General features: G+C 39.0%; 1 protein-coding gene across 4 annotated transcripts in view; it reads left to right on the top strand.

The window, feature by feature from the left end:
- Positions 1-18,264, top strand: part of LOC113414785 (very-long-chain enoyl-CoA reductase-like) — a 31,903-nt gene extending 13,639 nt beyond the window's left edge. For 2 of the 4 annotated variants that reach the window (XM_026671832.2, XM_087960664.1), the window contains 10 exons: positions 669-713; positions 2,099-2,202; positions 4,600-4,715; positions 4,834-4,939; positions 10,651-10,723; positions 10,803-10,846; positions 14,656-14,719; positions 15,782-15,870; positions 17,194-17,239; positions 17,328-18,264. In XM_026671832.2, the coding sequence (XP_026527617.2) occupies positions 669-713; positions 2,099-2,202; positions 4,600-4,715; positions 4,834-4,939; positions 10,651-10,723; positions 10,803-10,846; positions 14,656-14,719; positions 15,782-15,870; positions 17,194-17,239; positions 17,328-17,455 (815 nt within the window). In that variant the 3' untranslated portion in view covers positions 17,456-18,264. The remainder of the gene's footprint in view (positions 1-668; positions 714-2,098; positions 2,203-4,599; positions 4,716-4,833; positions 4,940-10,650; positions 10,724-10,802; positions 10,847-14,655; positions 14,720-15,781; positions 15,871-17,193; positions 17,240-17,327) is intronic. The other 2 variants (XM_087960666.1, XM_087960665.1) reach the window with 1 other exon arrangement.
- The last annotated feature ends 1,832 nt before the right edge of the window (positions 18,265-20,096 follow it).

Genomic DNA, 20,096 nt, shown 5'->3' with positions numbered 1-20,096 from the left:
ATCCTTTCTTTGATGTTAGTGAACTCTTGTCCCTCAGCGAGTTGTCTTGTGGTGAGTTGGCCATGGCTAGTTGTCCCGCAGCATGTTGGCTGCAGCAAGTTGACCGTGGCAAGTTGGCTGTGTCATATTGGCCATGGCAAGTTGGCTGTGGTGAATTGTCATAGATCCTACTAGAAGGCATCAAATTGGAGAAGACTGGCTTAGGGTTTTCTGGGTTGAGTTAGCAGTACAGATCTTGCAAAGCTCATTTGCTGAAGCAGAAGGTGGTTGCCAGAAAAATTCCAAAAAGTTTGTTGTGGAATTTATATATTTATTTTATTTTTAAAATTTGTTCGCCATTGTCTCGCTCTGGGCGACTCTGAGAGGCTTCCAATATTAAACATAAATGTTTACCATTTATATATTTTATATTTATACATGCTTTTATTTAGAAATGTATTCATCTATGATTATATATGTTTATATTTTTTTTACCAGAAATGTTGTGTAACACTTTGGAAATCAATCCCACCAAACCCAAAGAGCCAAAGTATAGAAAGAACAAGTAAATAAGTGATTTGCATTAATTGAGATTCTTTATAATTTGTTGAGATTAAGTCAGAAAACTCAGAGGACTGAATAACAGGAAGGTTGTGTTTTTAATTGTGTGTTTCTATTTTTCCCCGTAGATCCTCAATGGTATCCAGCAAGACAATCTATAAGGCTCGATCCTAGTAAGTATCAAGTGTGCGTGTATGTGAGAGTGGGGGGAGAGGCAGGGAGGGAGATATATGTATGTATGTATGTATGTATGTATGGCCTTCAGCTTTGTTCGGGTATTTTCCCACGTCATTATAGTTGTGCTTTTAAAGTTGTAGCAACGTTTCGGCAGAATCTCATCTGCCATCATCAGGCTTCTGTATTGTGTTCGTCTTAATATATATATTAATTTAAACATTGCTATTTTCTCTAAATCAAAGCAGCTCATTCAGATTACAATGTTAAAATCCTTTCAAAAAAAATTAGTTCTTAAGTTGCTAACCTATCTTAAGTTGCTGCAGAAATATATTTAATTAGCATTTTGAATTCTGTGAAGTGAGATCTAGACTCCTGCATCCATAGACAGATCTGAGGCTGTTTAAGAGGAGAGAGAATCAAAATGAAAATCCTTTCCTCCTGGCTAATCTTCTCCTTCTCTCCTCTCGTAAGAAAAGCAGGCTGCTCGACCAAGGTCCAAGGCCATCTTCTTGTGAAGTTTGTCCAATTATTGAGACAGAGTTCTGGTAGAAAATCTTGTGTATAACACTTCTAGCTGTGATTTCATTTTAACACCCTGGTTCCCCAAAGACTAGACAGAGCGCTCATGTTTTGGACACAGAAGGTTACCAATATAGCCCAATGTAAGAGATTGTGATAGCAGACCTGAGAAACATCAGCAAAGAATGAAGAAAGGGAGAACAGATTACGCGGGACCATGATCTGCTTCAGTTGCATACGGGTAGTCCTCGACTTACAATCTCGACTTACAACGGTTCATTTAGTGACCGTTCAAACTTACAATGGCACTGAAGAAAGTGATTTATGACTATTTTACATGTTTAACAGCCATTGCAGCATCACCATAGTCACATGATCAAAATTCAGATGCTTGGTAACTGACTCGTATTTATGACAATTGCTGTGTCCTGGGGACATGTAATCCCCTTTTATAACCTTTTCACAAACGAAGTCTATGGGGAAGCCTGATTCGCTTAACAACCAAGTTACTAAATTAACAATTGCAGTGATTCACTTAACAACCATGGAGAGAAAGGTCATAAAATGGGACAAAGCTCACTTAACAAATGTCTCACCTAGCAACAGAAACTTTGGGCTCAATTGTGGCGGTAAGTCGAGGGCTTTCTGTGTTGACAATCACATGTAGATTCATTTGAGGTAATTTCCTTTTCCATTTCTTCAAATGCTTCCTTTCTTTTCCTTCAAATGTTCTTAAATGGAAGGTTTTGATGCCAGCCAAGACTTCCTGAGGTAAATAGGAAAGAATAGCTGTAGACAATGCAAGCTTTGATGAGGGATTGTGTATTTCAGTTCATCTTACAACTTTTTCTCATCCCTTCAGAAGGAAAATCCTTGAAGAATGAGGAAATCCTGCAACTGCTTCCAGTTGGCACCACTGCTACTCTCTATTTTAAAGATTTAGGGCCGCAAATTGGATGGACCATGGTGAGCCCCTCAGCTTTGATATGTTTTAATTAATTGCTGTTTTACCTCAGTAATATCTTGCAGTATGGTGTTATTTAGGTTTTTCTCCAATGCACAATGGTAGAGAATACCTCCTGCCTTTTAATTTTCTTTTCTAAACTCAAGAGTTGCTGGGATGAAGGATGGAAAGGGAAAAAATATAATCACCAAAAAAACTTGGCAAGCAAGTCCATAGCAACGCAGCCCTGGTTGCTTGGCAACCTGACAAAACCCAGCTTGTGTAATGTCTATATTAGGGGATGCAACAAGAAAGTAGGGAGAGGATGCAGACCTCCAAAATTAGGGCGAGAAGGAAACAGTCATTTGATCCAATCACATGGAATGGTGCCAACTTTGGTAGAACAGAATCTATTTTTCCAACTTTTCATTTTTGGCTTCTGTTTTCTGAGCTCAAATTAGTGCTTCTTTGCACAAAGATGCTGTGACATGCCCCTTTTCTGAATTGGCTTTTTGCTTGTCATATCTGCTAAAATAATAAAAACAACATCTGATGGGGAAAAGAGATTTTTAAAAAGAAAACACTCAAGTGAGAATGTAAGATGAAGCTGCAATTTGTGGGCACAGCAATTTGTGGGCACAGCAATTTGTGGGCACAGTAGGTTGCATTATAATCCAGAGTCATCCCCCTCCTTGTGTTTTCTTTATTCGATTTTTATCTTGCCATTATTACTTTATAAGTAACTCAAGGTGGCAAACACACCTAATGCTCTTTCCTTCTCTTATTTGTCCCATATAACAACAACCCTGTGAGATGGGTTGAGCTGAGAGAGAGTGATTGGCTCAAAGTCACCAAGCTGGCTTTCATGCCTGAGACAGTACTGCCAGTAGATCTCACAGTCTCCTGTTTCCTAAACCAGCACCAATACATTGCTACCCAATCTTTGCCAGCCTGGCAATTTTCAGGCGTTACACAGCCTAGCATGTTGCCAAGTTAGGGACTACTTGCATATATCATAAGATAAAATGGGAAATAGATAGCAAACCAATGATTTATATCTGGAATCAATGCACAAAATACAATTTGGTTGATTTAAACTATCGTGTTTCCCTGAAAATAAGACCTACCCAGAAAATAAGACCTAGCCTGATTTTTAAGTGTGCGTCTAATATAAGCCCTACCTTCAAAATAATCCCTAGAGAAGTGGGGCATGGCCAGCACAGGAGGCAGCGAGTGTGCGCAGGCCGACGGTGTCTGACAGCAGCCACAGCCTGCACAGCAGAGGTGAGTTGATTACCTGTCCAAGCAACAGACAGAGGCAGAAGCGAGGGAAAGGCAGATGGTCTGGATGCGCCATACGGGCCATGGGAAAGCTTAGAGTCAGTGGGACAGAGCAGCGGGCTGCCCTCGGGCCCACCGACTCTCGGCTTTCCTGCGGCCTGTGCAGTGCGTCCAGATCATCTGCCTCCCCCCACACTTCTGCCTCCGTCTGCTGCTTGGACAGGGGATCAACTCATCTGCACTGCATGGGCTGTGCAACCCCAGAGTGCACCAACCATGAGACCGGTGGGCTGCAGTTGCTGCCAGATACCCCACACACTTCTGACTCTTGTGCGCATGCTGGGGGCAGGGCGCCCAGCCGGACTGATCACCCTGAAATCGTGTTTCCCCAAAAATAAGCCCTAGTGCTTATTTTGGAGGGCCCCCTCAAAATATAAGACAGGTCTTTTTTGCGGGGAAATGTGATAATTTGTTTTGAGTTATACTGCTTATAATGACCAACTGCAAGAGGTATTTTAATAGGCTTGTCTTATGCATTTGAGCCAGTGCATCAGTCCTTAACAGATACATAGAAGGAATATTTATATTTCATTTGCTTATCCCACATTTATTTCCCTTCTCCCATAGCAACTCATTTGAACTGATCAGGAGCCTCATTCTGAATTGGGGATTCAGCCGTCTGTCTTGAATCCAACCATCTAACCAGGCTGTGTTCCTTATTAAGCACTATTGTTTTCAATTGTGTTAAAGGCAAAACCATCTCAGATTGCAAAATAAACACTGCAGTGTTTATACCGTTTCAAAGCGAAAAAATACAAGCAACCACAATTCTTAGGCGATGTAGACAGTTATGTAAAATAGGGGGTGGCGGTGGAAATGACAGCCTCAGGGGAAATAAGCAGAGTACTTTCTAGAGCAGTGTTTCTCAACCTTGGAAATTTTAAGAGATACGGGATTCACCAGCCAGCAAGTTAACATGTTGGTTCAAAGTGTTGGCTATAGCAAATGGTCCTTCAGCATCCATTCTTACTGGGAGAACTGCATGCCATGTTGATGGAGGGAGCTGGGCTGTGCATCAGCTTTGTAATATTCCATGCAGCCAAAGGTAATCTTCTAATAAGCACCTCTCTCTTTTGCAGGTATTTTTGATAGAATATACGGGCCCACTGTTCATCTATTTTGTGTTTTATCTCCGTATGCCTTTTATCTATGGCCAGGATGACAGATTTACCTCAGGCCGACATTCAGTAGTTAAGTGAGTCTCACCTCTAGACTGGGGGTGTTTTATTTTGGGGCATCACAGCTTTCTGCCAAATGTCTTGCCCGATTTGTCTTTTTAGTTTTCTGAAATGCTTTTATCTTGCTGTTTCTAGCTTGGCATGTATCTGCCATTCTTTCCACTACATCAAAAGGTTGATTGAAACAATATTTGTTCATCGGTTCTCCCATGGGACTATGCCACTGAGGAATATTGTTAAGGTAAATTGTCACAAAATCTACTTGCAGCCCTTGAATGCAATCTAATCTGGCCACTCCCTATAGGAGCCCAGTTTGTGATAACAACTTTGGGCCATTAATGATGCTCTTCAAAATGAGGAACTGTTCTCGGTTAGCATTTACTGTATTTACCGGACTATAAGCCGCTACTTTTCCCCCCACACTTTGAACTCTGCGGCTTGTACAACAATGCAGCTTATCTATAGATTTTTCTTTGCTAACTGCTATCAGGGGGCGCAAAAACGTGACAGACGCAAGAGGTCAATGCAAAGAAGACGCTACCGGTAGTTTTTGGCACACTCAACGCATATATATCTGCGGCTAATATATGTAAAAATATTTTTTCCTTTTAAAATTTAGTGGGTGTGGCATATATTCCGATGCGCTCTATAGTCCGGTAAATATGGTAACATCTGCTACTGAAATCTGCCATTCCAAATTATTGCTGCAAAACATGGGACTGCGATACCTTATCTTTTTTTCTTCTCGCCAAGTGGGAAGATGCTCCTTGAGAGTGGCTTTCCTCCTTGGACACACACTCCTCTTAAAACTGTGGTGTCAGTGGGTTTATTAGACTTACAGGGGCTGTACTAGACAATGCTGATGCTTGATGTTGGCCTGCAGCTAACTTCACAATAGTAAGGTATATTTTACAGATTTTTTTTTAATGTACTCCTAGACTTCAGCTCCATCAGCAAAACCCAGGAAATTTCTGGTTCATTAAAATGTTGCAAACTTGCAACTATCCTTTTGTAGCAAAATTTTGGACTTGGGACCAGTTTGCAAAATGTAACTTGATGCACCTTCTCCTGGGACTGAACCATTACAAATTCTTGTCAGGGATTGATTTGAATCCTTTGCTATGTTAAAAATTCTTGAAGGAATTATTGAAGGAGGAAATAATAATAATAGCAGATTGAAAATGAGGCTAAAATCACTCTCTCTGGCTGTGTGTGTGTGTGTGTGTTTCATTTTAAGGAGCAAAATGATCAATCACATGTTCCTCTCAGTTCTGAGTTACCCTGAGAGTCAAAATAGGTGTTTTTGAACTTATAATTTGATCTTTAAATTAAGTGTTTCTTTGGGCGCCTCTGGAGGTATTTAATATTTAAAAAGAACAATGTAGCTAATAAATGTAGTGTTTTTTTTAATAATAGTGGAATGTGATTTCTGTATCATTTTGTTTTTGCATTTCACATTCTATATGCAAAAATTAATTAGATCTATATCCCATATTTCCTTCTGGAGTTCAGGAGGGAGTGCATAATAGACCTGCAATTTTTCTCATAACATCACATTAAGGATTGATTCAAATTTGGGCACTATTCCAAAATCTTAGCCACTCTACCATATTGATATAAACATTGCATTTCTTAAAATGTATAATAGATAGCCTATGATTATTGTCATCCAATGTGGATTTTGGACTTCTATGATTCCCCCGCCCCCTATATTTTGCTGTGGTGGGAGATGCACAGAAAATAATAGCTGTCTCTCACATATAAAATATATCCAGATCACATTGTTTGTAAATAGTTGCTAATTTCCACTTGGTTTTGTATATAGAATTCTTGGGATGGGGATACTGCTCCAAATTAAAAATACAGTGACCCTAGCAAAGATGTAACAATTCTTTAGGGCTTTAAGTGCTCTTAGCAGGCAATTGTTCGCATTAAGATTTTTGTTTCTTGATGTTGCATCTGAAGAATAAACTATCCAGTGGCAGCTGGCCATTTCTTTCATTAGTTCTTTCAGTCTCCGCTGAAACAAAGACCACTTACTGTAGAAGCTGTTACTATTTGACCCAGATTATGTCCTTGAGATAAAACACGTGCTTTGCTTGAATCTGGTTGTTTGCATCGGCTGCTGTATTTTGTTCAATGCAAGAGACAGTTTTTAGCAATTCTCCAGGGAAAGCCTTTTTCTGGCCATTCAGATTATGTCTTAGAGCACATGATGCTAGAAAATACCCTTTAAATGTCTGCCTAATTAACACCGTGAAAGAGATTTTGAACTCTCTGTATGTGTGTGGTCTGTAGTTATGTAGCATTTACAGGCGATACTATTTGCAGGACCACCTCTTCCTAGATCCTTCTATTATGGTCCCTTAGATCCAGCAGGAGAGGCATAGCTGTGGGTCCTGTCAATCAAGGATGTCAACTTGTGAGACCCAGGGAGAGGGCTTGTTTTTCTGTTGCTGTTTTGCCCTTTGGAACACCATTTCCCTTAACATTAGGTGGCCCTGATCCTTCCGGCTTTTTGGAAGGCTTTCAAGACATGGATCTGTTCTGAAACTTGGATTGTTAGAGCCCGTAAGGCAGGTGTGTCAAACTCGCTTCACATGCTGGCCACGCCCACGCCCAGTTTAGCAAAGGGGGAAAAAGTCATGGTACATCACATGATGACGCTGTGACGACGCGAGTTTGACACCCCTGCTGTAAGGTATTTATTAATCTTATATAATATATCAAAGAAATAAACAAGTAAGGACCTTTACTATTTATCTCCTGCCTTTATTTTAGTTTTTTTTTATAAACAACTCAAGCCAGGAAACATATCTAAGCAAGTACTTTAAGGATACATTTGCCTACAGTTCCATTCAGCTCCCGTCAACAAGCGAATTATCTGCGCTGGCTTACAGTCGGATGTGAGGCCTGTAATCAAACTTCTAGATCAGCATTTTTCAAGCCTGCTGGCTGGGAATTCTGGAAGTTGAAGTCCACACATCTTAAAAGTTGTCTGAATTGAGAAACCCTTGAGTAGACAATAGTCTGGAGAAGGCTGAAACAGGTTGGTTTGGAAGCGCTTCCACAACATCTGATGGAAGCGGAATATTTTCTGTCACGGTATAGAGCAGAATCAGAAATTGCTGTCCTCCTAAGTTGAATTTAAAAGTGGGAAAATGGCCGTGTATGACATCGGTTAGTTAAAAGTGACATTATAAATATGCTGTTACCTATTTTCATCTTCTGATAAGAGGTGAGGAAAATAAACCAGTTTCTTTCTCAAATGTGAAGAGGCAAAAGTCTTTCAGGTGTAATTATTTTCACAGTAAACTGCACATTTTTGATTGACGGTAGCTATTGCCAAACAGCTTCTTAATGGGGCTTCTATTATCTTAGTAATCAGCAGTGTCAGTGATTGGGGGGCGGGAAGGCAATGGGGCTCAAAACGAAGAAAGCAGTTTTACAATGCAAACCTCACTCTGTATCTCTGTTGCAGCATCACTCCTGCCTAAAAGGTGCAGCGCTTGCTGTATGACCCTGAAAGCTGAGAGAGAGAGAGAGAGAGAGAGAGAGAGAGAGAGAGACTATCTTTATAGTGTACAAAGTTAACATACAACTTTTTCATTTTCCAAAGGCTCCCTTTCTCCCTTTATTCACTGTAGGAGGGAAGATTTCCCGCAAATATAACATTTTTCTAGATTGACATACCAGGCGTGTTTTCCTTTGAGGTCCCTGAGGTTCTTTTAGCTGGTTGTATGAAAAGGCTCCATATGCTAGTTGAACTTGAACTGTACTATAAGAGGCAAGCATTTTAGATTTTAGATTTTTGTTCCATTGGAAGAAGAGGCAGTGTTATAAAAATGGGACATAAGGTCAACAAGTAGTTTTGGCTTGTGTCGGATTATGGGTTGGTCACTTTTAATCAGCTGCACTCTAACGTAAGATTCATTTCTAGGCACAATTACGATCCTGACGCTGAGCTTTTAAGCTCTTTACAGTCGGGGTAGTGGTACTTAGATTGCCTACTGGTATTTAAACTATCTGCTACTCATTTCACCCACACATTCCACTTCCACGGCGCAATCTTGTGGCCCCTGAACTATTGAACCTAAATTCTTTCCTATCTGCTTCTGAAGTGAAGTTCATGGTCTCGGAAAATTCTGAAAGAGGGAGCAGAGGACCTGCCCTCATGTCAAACCTGACTCGCTCTGTAGTTGCCTATACCTGCTTCCTCTCGCAGCTTTGCAAAGAATGATGGGAAGAGAGTAATGAGTTCCTTAGGGTGGAGGGAGGCTGTGGCATGTAAGTGAACCGTCTGTTGCCGGAGATTCGTTATCTAACAAGGCCAAGTGATGAAGAATGTTTTGACCGAAGCAGTCAGCTTTTCCTTAAGCAAAAGAATTAAACGCCATTGGTGAACTACGAACTGTGGGTGGCCCGGAGGGGAAAAGGGGAGTTACCTGTGTGAATTTCATGGGAAAATCCCAGAACTGACTTTGCTTCTGCTGTGCCTAGATGGATTTTTCAAGAAAGCTACACTTTTGGTTAATTTAAAGACCCAGGAGTTTTTTTCGTTGAATGTGCCAGATGGGGTGGTTGGCGCCTCAGTTATATCTCTAGATACCAAGAAAATTTAGAACAGCTCAGAAACTGATTTTTAAGTTTATCCTGTTCCACAGAAGGATTTTGTTTGTTTACACAAACTCACCGATCCTTTTATATCTGCTAGTTGAATTGCTATCAAGTCTGTGTTTCAAAAGTAAACACTCTCACACAAGTTTTAGGTTTAAACCATCCATCAATATTCATAGCTCCTATTGCTATTTTTTAAAGAAAAAGGACAAAATTAGTGTCACGTGATCACACCCCAAACTCCTCTTCTTTGGGAGATTTATGCGATGTCAAAGCATATATAGAAAAGGGATGCGGCTTATAACACAATGCTGTTTTTATCAGACAGATCCCTTTAACCTGTATCCACCTACTTCTTTGTCTTAGTGAAATGCTAGCAGATTGTGGTGTTTGAATTTAACAGTGCAGCTATTATTTATAGGTAAACACTAGCATAGGTTGTTTTTGTCTGAAATTAAATGTAAGAAATAGTATTAATTTGCTTGAGGAATTTAAAGTCTATAATTATGCTGAATAAAATTGCCCTACTTGCCATCATAGATTTGAGAAGTTTGGGCCTCTAAAATATTCTGTATTAAAAATTTACCAAACTGGGGATCATATTTAGTGAACTCACTTCCAGAATGTTATAAATACTGTATGTCTGTTACAGCAAGGTCTATATTTAAAAAAACTATATGGATGTGAGATAAGGGGTTTTAAACATTTAAAAAGCATTTACTGTTTAAAAATCTCTTTCTTGTAAATCTTGTCGTATAAACTATTTATGGTAGCATTAATACTGTATTGTAAATTGTTAGGAAATAAAAATAAACTGAATTTTTTGTAGATAAGTCATAGGGAAAGCACAATTTGTTTCTTTGCACTTCAATCAAATCTTGTCATATAAACTATTTTTGGAGCATTAATGCTGCAAATTGTTAGGAAATAATAATAAACTGAAATTTTTTGTAGACTTAAGAGTCATAGGGAAAGCACAATTCGTTTCTTGCACGTCATTCACAGATATTTATTTCTTTGGTTCTGAGGAACAAAATTATGGGAAAGTTCTGAATTACATTTGAATCACTTAACTGGGGAAGAAGTCGGGGATACTGTTGGGGATACTGTTATAATGGAGGAAACATCATTTCCCCATATTTTGTTAATATAACTTGAGAACTAATTCTTCTTTGAATATGTAGTATCTACTCGCATTCTGTTTATATGCATTAGAATTAGATAAAGAATTTGAACTGACAACAAGGTTCCTACCCGAGTGCACACACTGTATATTTTATGTAGACCTCTTTAATGTAAAAAAATTAACCAAAATATAAATGGCTTGTTTTACAGAATTGTTTCTATTATTGGGGATTTGCTGCCTGGCTTGCTTTTTATATCAATCACCCTCTTTACACACCACCATGTAAGTAGCAAAAAAAAAAAAGGAAAATTCATTTGAATGTTTCATTCAGCTGAACCTTCATAAATATTTTCTTCTGCAGATTATGGACAAAAACAAGTTAATTTTGCTCTGATCATGTTCCTGGTGAGTATATTGCAAATTAAAAATATATAGTAAGAAACATTTATAATTATTATTGTCACATTGAGCAAACACTTTATTCAGTATGATCCTAGCATAATATTGGCATGTTGGTGTGATGAATCTAAAATCTTGCCAATAACAGACCAGTAGTGAGACAGTTTGGTGGAGTGCAATGGTGGGATTCAATTTTTTTACTATCGGTTCTGTGGGCGTGGCGTAGCTTGGTGGGCATCGCTTGGTCGCCATGGCAGTGGAAGGATACTGCAAAATCCCCATTTCCTCCCCACCCCACCAACCTGGTTTCCAGCTCTGTTCTCCTGTGCAGGGCAACAAAAGAAGACCCAGCCAATCAGCTGGGACTCGGGAGGCAGAGAATAGATGGGGGAGAGGCCAGTCAGAGGTGGTATTTGCCGGTTCTCCGAACTACTCAAAATTTCCACTACCAGTTCTCCAGAACTGGTCAGAACCTGCTAAATGCCACCTTTGGTGTAATGGCCAAGGCACCAGGCTAGAATTCAGGAAACAGTGAGTTCTAGTCCTGTTTTAGGCCCAAAGCTAGCTGAATGACCTTGAGCCAGTCACTTGCTCTCAGCCCTAAAAATAAGGTAACAGGACCACTTTCAAATCTTGCCAAGAAAACTGCAATTTTCACCAGCACTCAATACAGTCTCAAAATAGCAGGAACTGAAGGTCAGAGACATTCTCATTTCTCTGTCTTCTTTTTTCTTTTGATTTTCTTTTACTCCCATTGCAGCCAATGACAGAAAGTATATTTAAGGCAGTTTTAAGGCAGATACACATTTCCTATATATTAGGTGTCATGGAGATGAGACGCTCCAGCTGTTATTGCTTTTTAGTATTTTCCAACAATTTTTTTTTTCAGAAGCTGGTTAGAGGCATTTGGAAAGAAAAATAGAAGTAGTAATTTACTTATTTTTAGAATTTATTTCTGTTTATCTGCATTGTCTTCATAATTTTACACTTTGCAATAAGGAACAAGTATCTGAAGTTCGCCTCTGTACATGATATATGAAATTGAGCATCATCCTGGAAAATACGTTGCAATCTTCAAATAAATTAAGAGAGTATATTGTGAGTGAATCTGTTTTGAATTAGAAGTTGTCTTGGTAGAGGGCCAGTAGGGAAAAAAAGGATGGAAAGAGAGGGGTAAGGTAAAATGAATGGAAATAAAAGTTGGTTGGTTTTCAGTCACTCAGGTTTTCTCAGCCAAACAGCATTATTGTGAGAATAAAATTAGGGTATACCACTTTCCATGTTTCAAAGGAGTCACCCCCAAACAATTCCTTATATGTATGACATCTTTAGGGTTTGTGTGGAGTTTGTCATCTTGTTTTTAAAAAGGAGAGACACATATGCCACACAATTTTCTGCATACCAGGATATTGTTTCTAGTAATTCTCTGGATGTTTATATACTACTGGCAACTTCCTGAACTAATTTACACTAATTGGTATGTAATAAAATAATTTGGCAGAAACTAGACACTCAGAACCTAGTATGTGGTTTTAGCAAGGCTATTTGAGCCCTGTCCTTTGGTTTACAAGAAAATTATCATGGTAGATAGCTCTTTTAGCATGCTATTTATTTAGTTCTATTTTTAGCTCAACTCCTATCAAAATGGATTCTTATTGGCTCTTCCTGGCTTTTTCCTCCTGCACTAGGCCTATTCTGTGATGTGCATGTTTTTATCATTATCCTCAATTATGTGCCATGTCTTTGATTTTGTTGGGTTATTAAGTATTGTATTTATAATTCTATAAGACTATAATTTATAAGGCTGTCCTTCTCATAAATTGTGAGACGGGCAACCTTATAAACCTTTTGAGTTAAGAAAATAAATATGCATTCAAAGTGTTAGCAAGATAACAGGCTTAAAACGAAAAACTGAATAGTTTCTTTTCATATCTTAGCTACACACTACAAAACAGTATAGATTATTTAAGATTATGCCTAGTAACTTCGCCATTTGCAAACATTCTTCGCAATTACCGTACCTTTTTAGAAGGTTCAAAGAAAGAAACTTTACTTAAAATTAATTAAATACATACATATGATATTCTATGCATGTATTAAGAGTTTCCAAATAAGGGCAATAAAGGGTCATCTGAAGAAGCATTTTCCCTTCAGTGTTAATCAACAATGCATTGTTCTTGATTTCTTAAAGCAATGGAGGATTTTATTTTTATGCAGCTTTATGTGTTTCTAGAGGAATCATCTGGGTGCTTCCCATAGGAACGCACAATTTCAGTGCCCAGCTGTCAGTTGGAGTGATTGAGATACAGCACAGAGGTTGACTGAGTTACCAAAATAACTCTTCCTTTTTTGAATAGCTTTTGAATAGATTTTGAATAGCTATCTGAACTGAATCCCCAGAGCCCTGGATAATTTACCTGCTCTAAGATGAACCAGCCTTTACACAGATAAATCAAATCTGAACTTTATGTCTTTTTGGCAGTTTGGGAATGATCTAACAGAAGAAGTCTAAATCAAATGTTTGTAATAATTTGTAACAACTGAAGCTTTACAGGTAGTCCTCAACTTATAATCATTCAAAGTTGTAACTGTGTTGAAAAAAATGACTTATGATTGATCCTTGCCCTTAAAACTGATGCTGTGTTTCTGTGGTCACTAACAAAATTTGGGAGCCTGGCAATCGGCATCCATTTATGACGGCTACAATGATTGATGTCATGTGATAAACCTTCCCAGAGAATGTTCTGACCTAGGCTTCCCCAACAGCATGAAGCTGAGTCCTCATCCCGATAAACCCCTTTTATTTAATTTATAATGAATTTCCTTTCCAACAAAGTCCCGGCCAACAGTCTTTCAAGATAGTTCCCAATTACAGACCTTTATCAGGTTTGGAGAGTGGCCAGGCCGATATCTTTCAGATGCCACAATACTTGGCAAGCATGCCGGAATGAACTAATTGCCTCCTGCAAAGCTCCACTCCCCTTTCATTCCTCTTTTATTCTCTAGGGGAAGGGCCATTCACCGTCCACCTGTGGCTTTAACTCCCAAGTCGGCCCTTCAGCTGTTCCCTTCTTCTGACAACTCTGTGCATGCACACACTGGGAACAGGCTCTAGCTATTCTTCTGCCTCACTGATGTCTGACTCTGAATGCAGCTGATAACTGTCAGATGGCCCTGGCCCCATCTCTGTGTCCCAAGCTGAGCACTCATCAGAGCCTTCCCCAGACTCCAGAACTGGCCCATGCTCCTCCCTAACCTCCTCACTGCCCGAATCTGCTACCAGTTCCGCTGGCCACTGTCGGGCCACAACAGAGAACTTCTGACAAGAAAAATCTATGAGGGGAGCTGGATTTAATTAATGATCATGTGATTTGCTGAATGCCCATGGCAAAAAGGTTGTAAAATCAGGCCTAACTCACTTTGTGACCACACTGCGTAGTGATATAAGTTCCAGCACCAATTGTGTCAGGGACTACCTGTATTTGAAGATGTGTCAAAAAAAGCTGTAACACCATGCAGTCCAAAGGTATCATGGTGTAAACAGAAATTAGGTTTCATTTTTAAAACAGGACAAAACAGATGAGATGTTTAAGGAATCCTTCCTTAATTGGTTTCTTCCAATGTGTTGGGGCTCTCTGTGAATTTCAGTCAGTATGGGAGCCCAATCTATCTGAAGTGCCCCCAAATGGGTCTGTATGAGAACTAGCTCTGTCGAATTAGGAAAAAGTATACTGAGAGCCTTCCTCTACTATTTAAACTGTCTTTTCTTTCATTGTTTCTATTTTCATCCACTTTCTCGTTCTCTGTCATTGCAGACATGTGAAGCTGGAAACTTTTCTATCCATGTTACCCTTAGTAATCTGAGAAGAGATGGAAAAAGCTGAGTGTTTTGCTTCTAATTAAATCCTTTTGAGGTTACTGTTGACTTACATTTATAAATATATAGGTGAATAGGGGGAGCCTCACCAAGAGCCTCTTCTGGATGATCTCAACAGACGGCTCTACAGAGTAAAATAAGATAAATATGTATGAAAATGTTATCGTGTGGAACATTCCCTTTGGGTTTTAGTGTCCTCCAGGATTTTGTAGTCTATCCATTCTGTATCTCCATCCCTACTTTCCCCCCAAGATTCAGCATGTCCCATGAGCATGCTTTCTTGTTATAACCCCCTTTTTTTTCCAATGTCATCTTCTACCCCAATTACGGGAGAAGAAGGATGTCTCTTTTTTTCTTTCTGATTGAGCTATCTTTGATCAATGTACTTCATTCATTTAGTGACCGTTCAAAGTTACAGCGGCACTGAAAAAAGTTACTCAGGGCCATTTTTCACATGTACAACCCCTGGCCATGTGATCCAAAATCAGATGCTTGACGGTTGGTTTGTATTTATGACGGTTGCAGCATCCCAGGGTCATGTGATCCACTTTTGCGACCTTCTGACAAGCAAAGTCAGTGGGCAAGACAGATTCATTTAACAACGGTGACAAGCAAAGTTGTAAAATGGGGCAATACTCACTTAATAAAAGTCTTACTTAGCAACATAAATCTGGGGCTCCATTGTGGTCGTAAGTCAAGGACTATCTATATTGTTGGGCAATTATGAGACTCTCAACCCCTAGAAATATAGGAATTCCCTTGAAACTGCTTCCTCTTCTTTAACTGCTTATCTAGAAGGGTTGGCAGTAGTGGGGCTGCTGAAAGATGCATTAATTTTACATACTGTAAAATGCTTTGAGAATTGAAGTATCTCTGGTAGGTACCTCAATGAAAAAACAGGTGAACTATAAAATTATATGAGCATAATAATCACATCCATATTACTGGTGCTACCTTCCAAGCCTTGTACTAAAAGAAATATTGAATGTATTTTTTTTAAAAAAAAAACCTACACAAAGTAGAGCAGGTAGTTTTAAATTTTTTTTGGATCTTTCAATTGATAGGATCCAAGACCTGTAAGATCCCTTATCCAACGAAGAATCCTTTCACGTGGCTATTTTATTTTGTGTCTTGCCCCAATTATACCTATGAGGTAAGCATTTTTAATATTGCAAAAAATTGGTTTTGCTTGATGTATATATACTTTACGTTGCTATAGGGTCACTTATTAACAGTTGAAAGCTTCAACTGCACCCTTAAATATATCCCTATGTATGATAAACCACCGTATTACTTTGCAGAACATGTTCAGAATACTACAGAATGCAAAAACATAGCAAGCATGAGCAATAGATGAAATGGTTGCATAGTATTTCTTGCAGATGAGGGATTACCTCAGATCTGCTACAGTTTCAAGGACACTGGGGAAAAATGAATAACATTTTTTAAAGAACTGCAAATGAAAAGTCCTACTATAAATTAGTAATAAATTAGAAATGTACGTAAATGGGAAAATTTGTGGAAAACGGATCACGCAGAAGCTGCTTAGACAAGTATTTTTCTAATTTATTTTATGTGGGTCATTTGAATATTGGAATACATCAAGCTATTTTAGCTTCACACTCTTTTTTAAAAAAATATAAAACTGTGAAGGTAAATTTTGACATTCTAGGACATCTCTAGTCTAGGTGATTTTGCAAGGCTTTACAATTCCTAGTACTATAATGTAACAAAAGTAGCCAGAAATTCTTCACTTTGCTCTACATTATATTCCTTAAAAGAGTGTTTAGCATAATTATCAGAAGTGACTTTTTATGTCGAATTTATGGGGAGAAGAGCGGGAATTATTAATTTTTTAAAATGAATCATCAAAATTTTATTATTTTAAAATTGTTTCCAGGAAGGAGAGTACTAACAATACAACTAAAACCATTCTGCTGTTATTTTGTTTCTGATCCTTAATAAACATGGTAAATTGAGGCAAAAAAAGCATTACAGGCAGGCAGTTGATCTATAGTATTAAAATTAGACCCGCCCCATGAAATTCTATGATTGTGAGGCATGCCAATTGCGGCAATAAAATTCTCAAAGCACTCTTTGTGTATGTCTTTTTACCATCATCTTCAATTAGTAGATGTCAGTGCTTTTCTTTTAAAGGCCCTACACATCATATTTCTGTCTACTAATATTTAAGAACTCTATACCTTCTTTACTTATCTTAATTACTTTATCTTGGACAGGAAATGTTTTCACACTTATTTGAAAGATCTTAAAACTAGAACTTCATAAATGTAGCAACTCATTTCCAAGATATTGGTTGTAATCTTTAATTATTTGCATGTTTATGTTTTACTGCTTTTGTTTTACAAATTAATATTAAAAATAGTTATGTTTGATTATTTTAACATAAAGGGACTAGTTACATTTAGCAATTTTAATCATGTGAAATAGTTCTAAATCTTCTTGGCCATTACAGCTGGGAACATGGATTGGTTTTACTATCATGACTCAGTGCGTTCCAGGTGAATAGCATTCTTGGCTTTAAAATTTTGGGGTATTTATTCTCAATGGAATATTTTGTAATGTTAACCACCTTTTTTTCTCTTGCAGTGGGATTGTTCACCTTGCTGTGTTTCATTCAGATGACGGTCTGGGCAAAGGACAAACACTACACTTATATACGAGAGTTTAAGGACTACCCTAGTTTTAGAATGTCCATCATTCCTTTCTTATTATAAGAACAATGTTTTTCCCTTACTGAATTATAAGCAGCAAAATGGATGGGCATCCAAGAAGACTGTTGACAATGGAGCCAAGATATGAAAATAATTTAGATTGATTGTTTCTGATGCATGTTAATACTGTGTTGCAGTGAGAGAGGCTCACAAGTCACACTTCCCTTTCTGATATGCAGGTTTTAGCATTGACTCCTCTTTTTTTCCCCATCATATTGCCTTAAGGGTCATGAAAAACATTCATATTTTATTGTAGTTTGATCCGCCAAGGTAACAGATAAGTGGATGCTTTTGATGCTTCTTTGGGTTTGACTCTGAGGGAAAAAAATCATGAGCATCCATACCGCATCCAAGAGAGAAAACAAGGTTGCATCTGGTATAAGATGCTTGCTATAGCAAGCGGTATAGGTCATTTATGGGAAATCTCTAGCCTGCAGGCCTAATCTGGGTTATGGGGCCAGCATGTTACAGCCTAGGGGCCTTGGCCTTAATCTAACCTGCACTGAAACCTGTCTCATTCCCACCCCATGGGCCCCTCTCATCACTGCCCTGCTGACTGGAAGCACATCCGGTGCATGGCTTTCCCAGGGAATACTCACTATTGGCAGATCGTCTAAGAGTTGCCTTTTGCTTCCTTTCAAAATGGAGGACCTACATCAGCTCCAATCAGGGTCTCCCTGCACTGTATTTCTTTTGATTGGGAAATGTGCACACTTGACACAGGCATCTATCTGTTCCTAACCACAATGGCGCCAAAGTGACTTATCAAAATAAGCATTGTGATACCACAATAAAAACCCCACTTCTTCATGCTTGCATAGTAACATCCAGAGATGGGCTGCTGCTGGTTCAGACCTGTTCGCACGTACCGGTAGTTCTGACCACTGGCTGGGCCTGCCCACCTGCCCCGGTGCTATCCTCTCCTATATACCTCACTCTCTGGCTCACTCGCCCTGCTCACACAGCCCAGCTGATTCCCGCGCCTTGCCCGCTCTACTCACTGCGGCTGCCTGAGAAGGTGTGCTGGAAGCCATGCGCATGAAATCACTGTGTGAACTGCGCTCACATTTTCAGTTCTGCACTAGGCGAACCATTTATTAAATTATGTGAAGCCCACCTCTGGTAACATCCCACAAAATACACGAGTTTACAGTGGAAGGCACATTTCTTCACAGCTGTCCTATTCTTTATAGATACCAATACATACTGGACAATTAGAAGAGCAACTTTTAGAGAATGCACAGTGGAAAGTGTTCCATGAAATTTATAACTCCCCTTAGTCCTGGGTGGTGAACTATGTTTCCCCATTCTCATTCTGCATAGAAAAGGAGTAGAGTTTTATTTTAAACTCTACATCCTGAAATTATAATCCATTGGGCCAAAGAAATTCAAATCCAATTCCCAACCCTGGTTTAGAACATGTTACACAGTAGAATCGCAAGGAAAGAAAGCAGTCAATACATTAAGAATAATTATCTGATGTAGCCATCTGGTGATCCTACCAATCAGCTACTCTGAATTGTTTATGATTAAGATACAATTAAGCTTAGTAAAATAAATAGAAAAATAAATTTCTGTAGAGATTACCTATCCAAATATCCCCAATAAAAGTAGACCTTGGGTTGACGGATTGCTATCACTGAGCAATGCAGTCATAAAGTGTGACATGCATGACCTCATTGCTAAACAATTCAGGCACTCTGTGTTGTCATCATAGCTCCAGGATGGGTGGATCATTAAGCAGGAGTTCCAGGTAAGGGGCTTGGGATGCCACAGGTGCTGGCACAGCCTGTGTATGAATTGGAGGAAGGGGTGCTACAATGAGCACAAGCGCAGGGAGGCTGAGGTAAGGAAAGGAGAGTATGATACGCTGCACAGGAAGGCCGTGGGGTGGGGGTGTAATTTACCTGAGCAGTTTGCAACCTTCTCTGCCGTTTCCCTCTTTGAGTTTGCTTGTGAGAAGGTAGCAGGGAAGGTCTCGAATGACAATCAAATGACTGCAGGATGCTGCAACTGTTGTAAGTTGCAAGCTGCTTGCCAGGTGTTCATAATCATATGACCATGTGGATACTGCAATAGCTGGAACTTTGATGACCAGCCATAAATACACATCTAATGCTGTGACAACTTTGGTTGCTGAACGAGTAGTCTTGGCAAAGCTACCAATAAAAATGCAATATTGGCTGAAGGTAACAAAATAGATAAGGAAATGGATTTTTACCCAATCTTTAGCATGTTGTGTCTTCATGAAGCCCTATTAGATAGAGGATGCATTCCCTACATTAACTTCACGACCTCCTGCAACCTGGTGCTTCCACTAACTGCTATGGCATCTTATACTACCTGCATTTCTCATGCTTGGAAATGCTTATGTTTATACTTCAATTCTATGCACACTTACTTGAATGTAAGTCTTATTGGTATGACTTACTTTTAAGTAAAGGTGCATAGCAGCAGGTTACCTATAGACTGCAGTCCTCCAGCCTTATGCCTGGATGCAAGGAAATATAAAACAATCCTACATTGTATTTTCCCTAAAATGCCCCACTTATTTTTTTAAAAAAATGTGTGCAAAATTGTATCAAGAAATCAGTATAACGTTGTCTTAAATTTTTAAGAAGACTGTAGCAACAAAAGCACCTGG

The sequence above is a fragment of the Notechis scutatus genome, chromosome 3 (assembly GCF_049901735.1).
Source record: "Notechis scutatus isolate UNSWTSFEM ecotype Mainland chromosome 3, rNotScu1.2, whole genome shotgun sequence".
Lineage (NCBI taxonomy): Eukaryota > Metazoa > Chordata > Lepidosauria > Squamata > Elapidae > Notechis > Notechis scutatus.
Note: the sequence above shows the minus strand (reverse complement) of the source record. Positions and strands in the feature narration are given on the sequence as shown.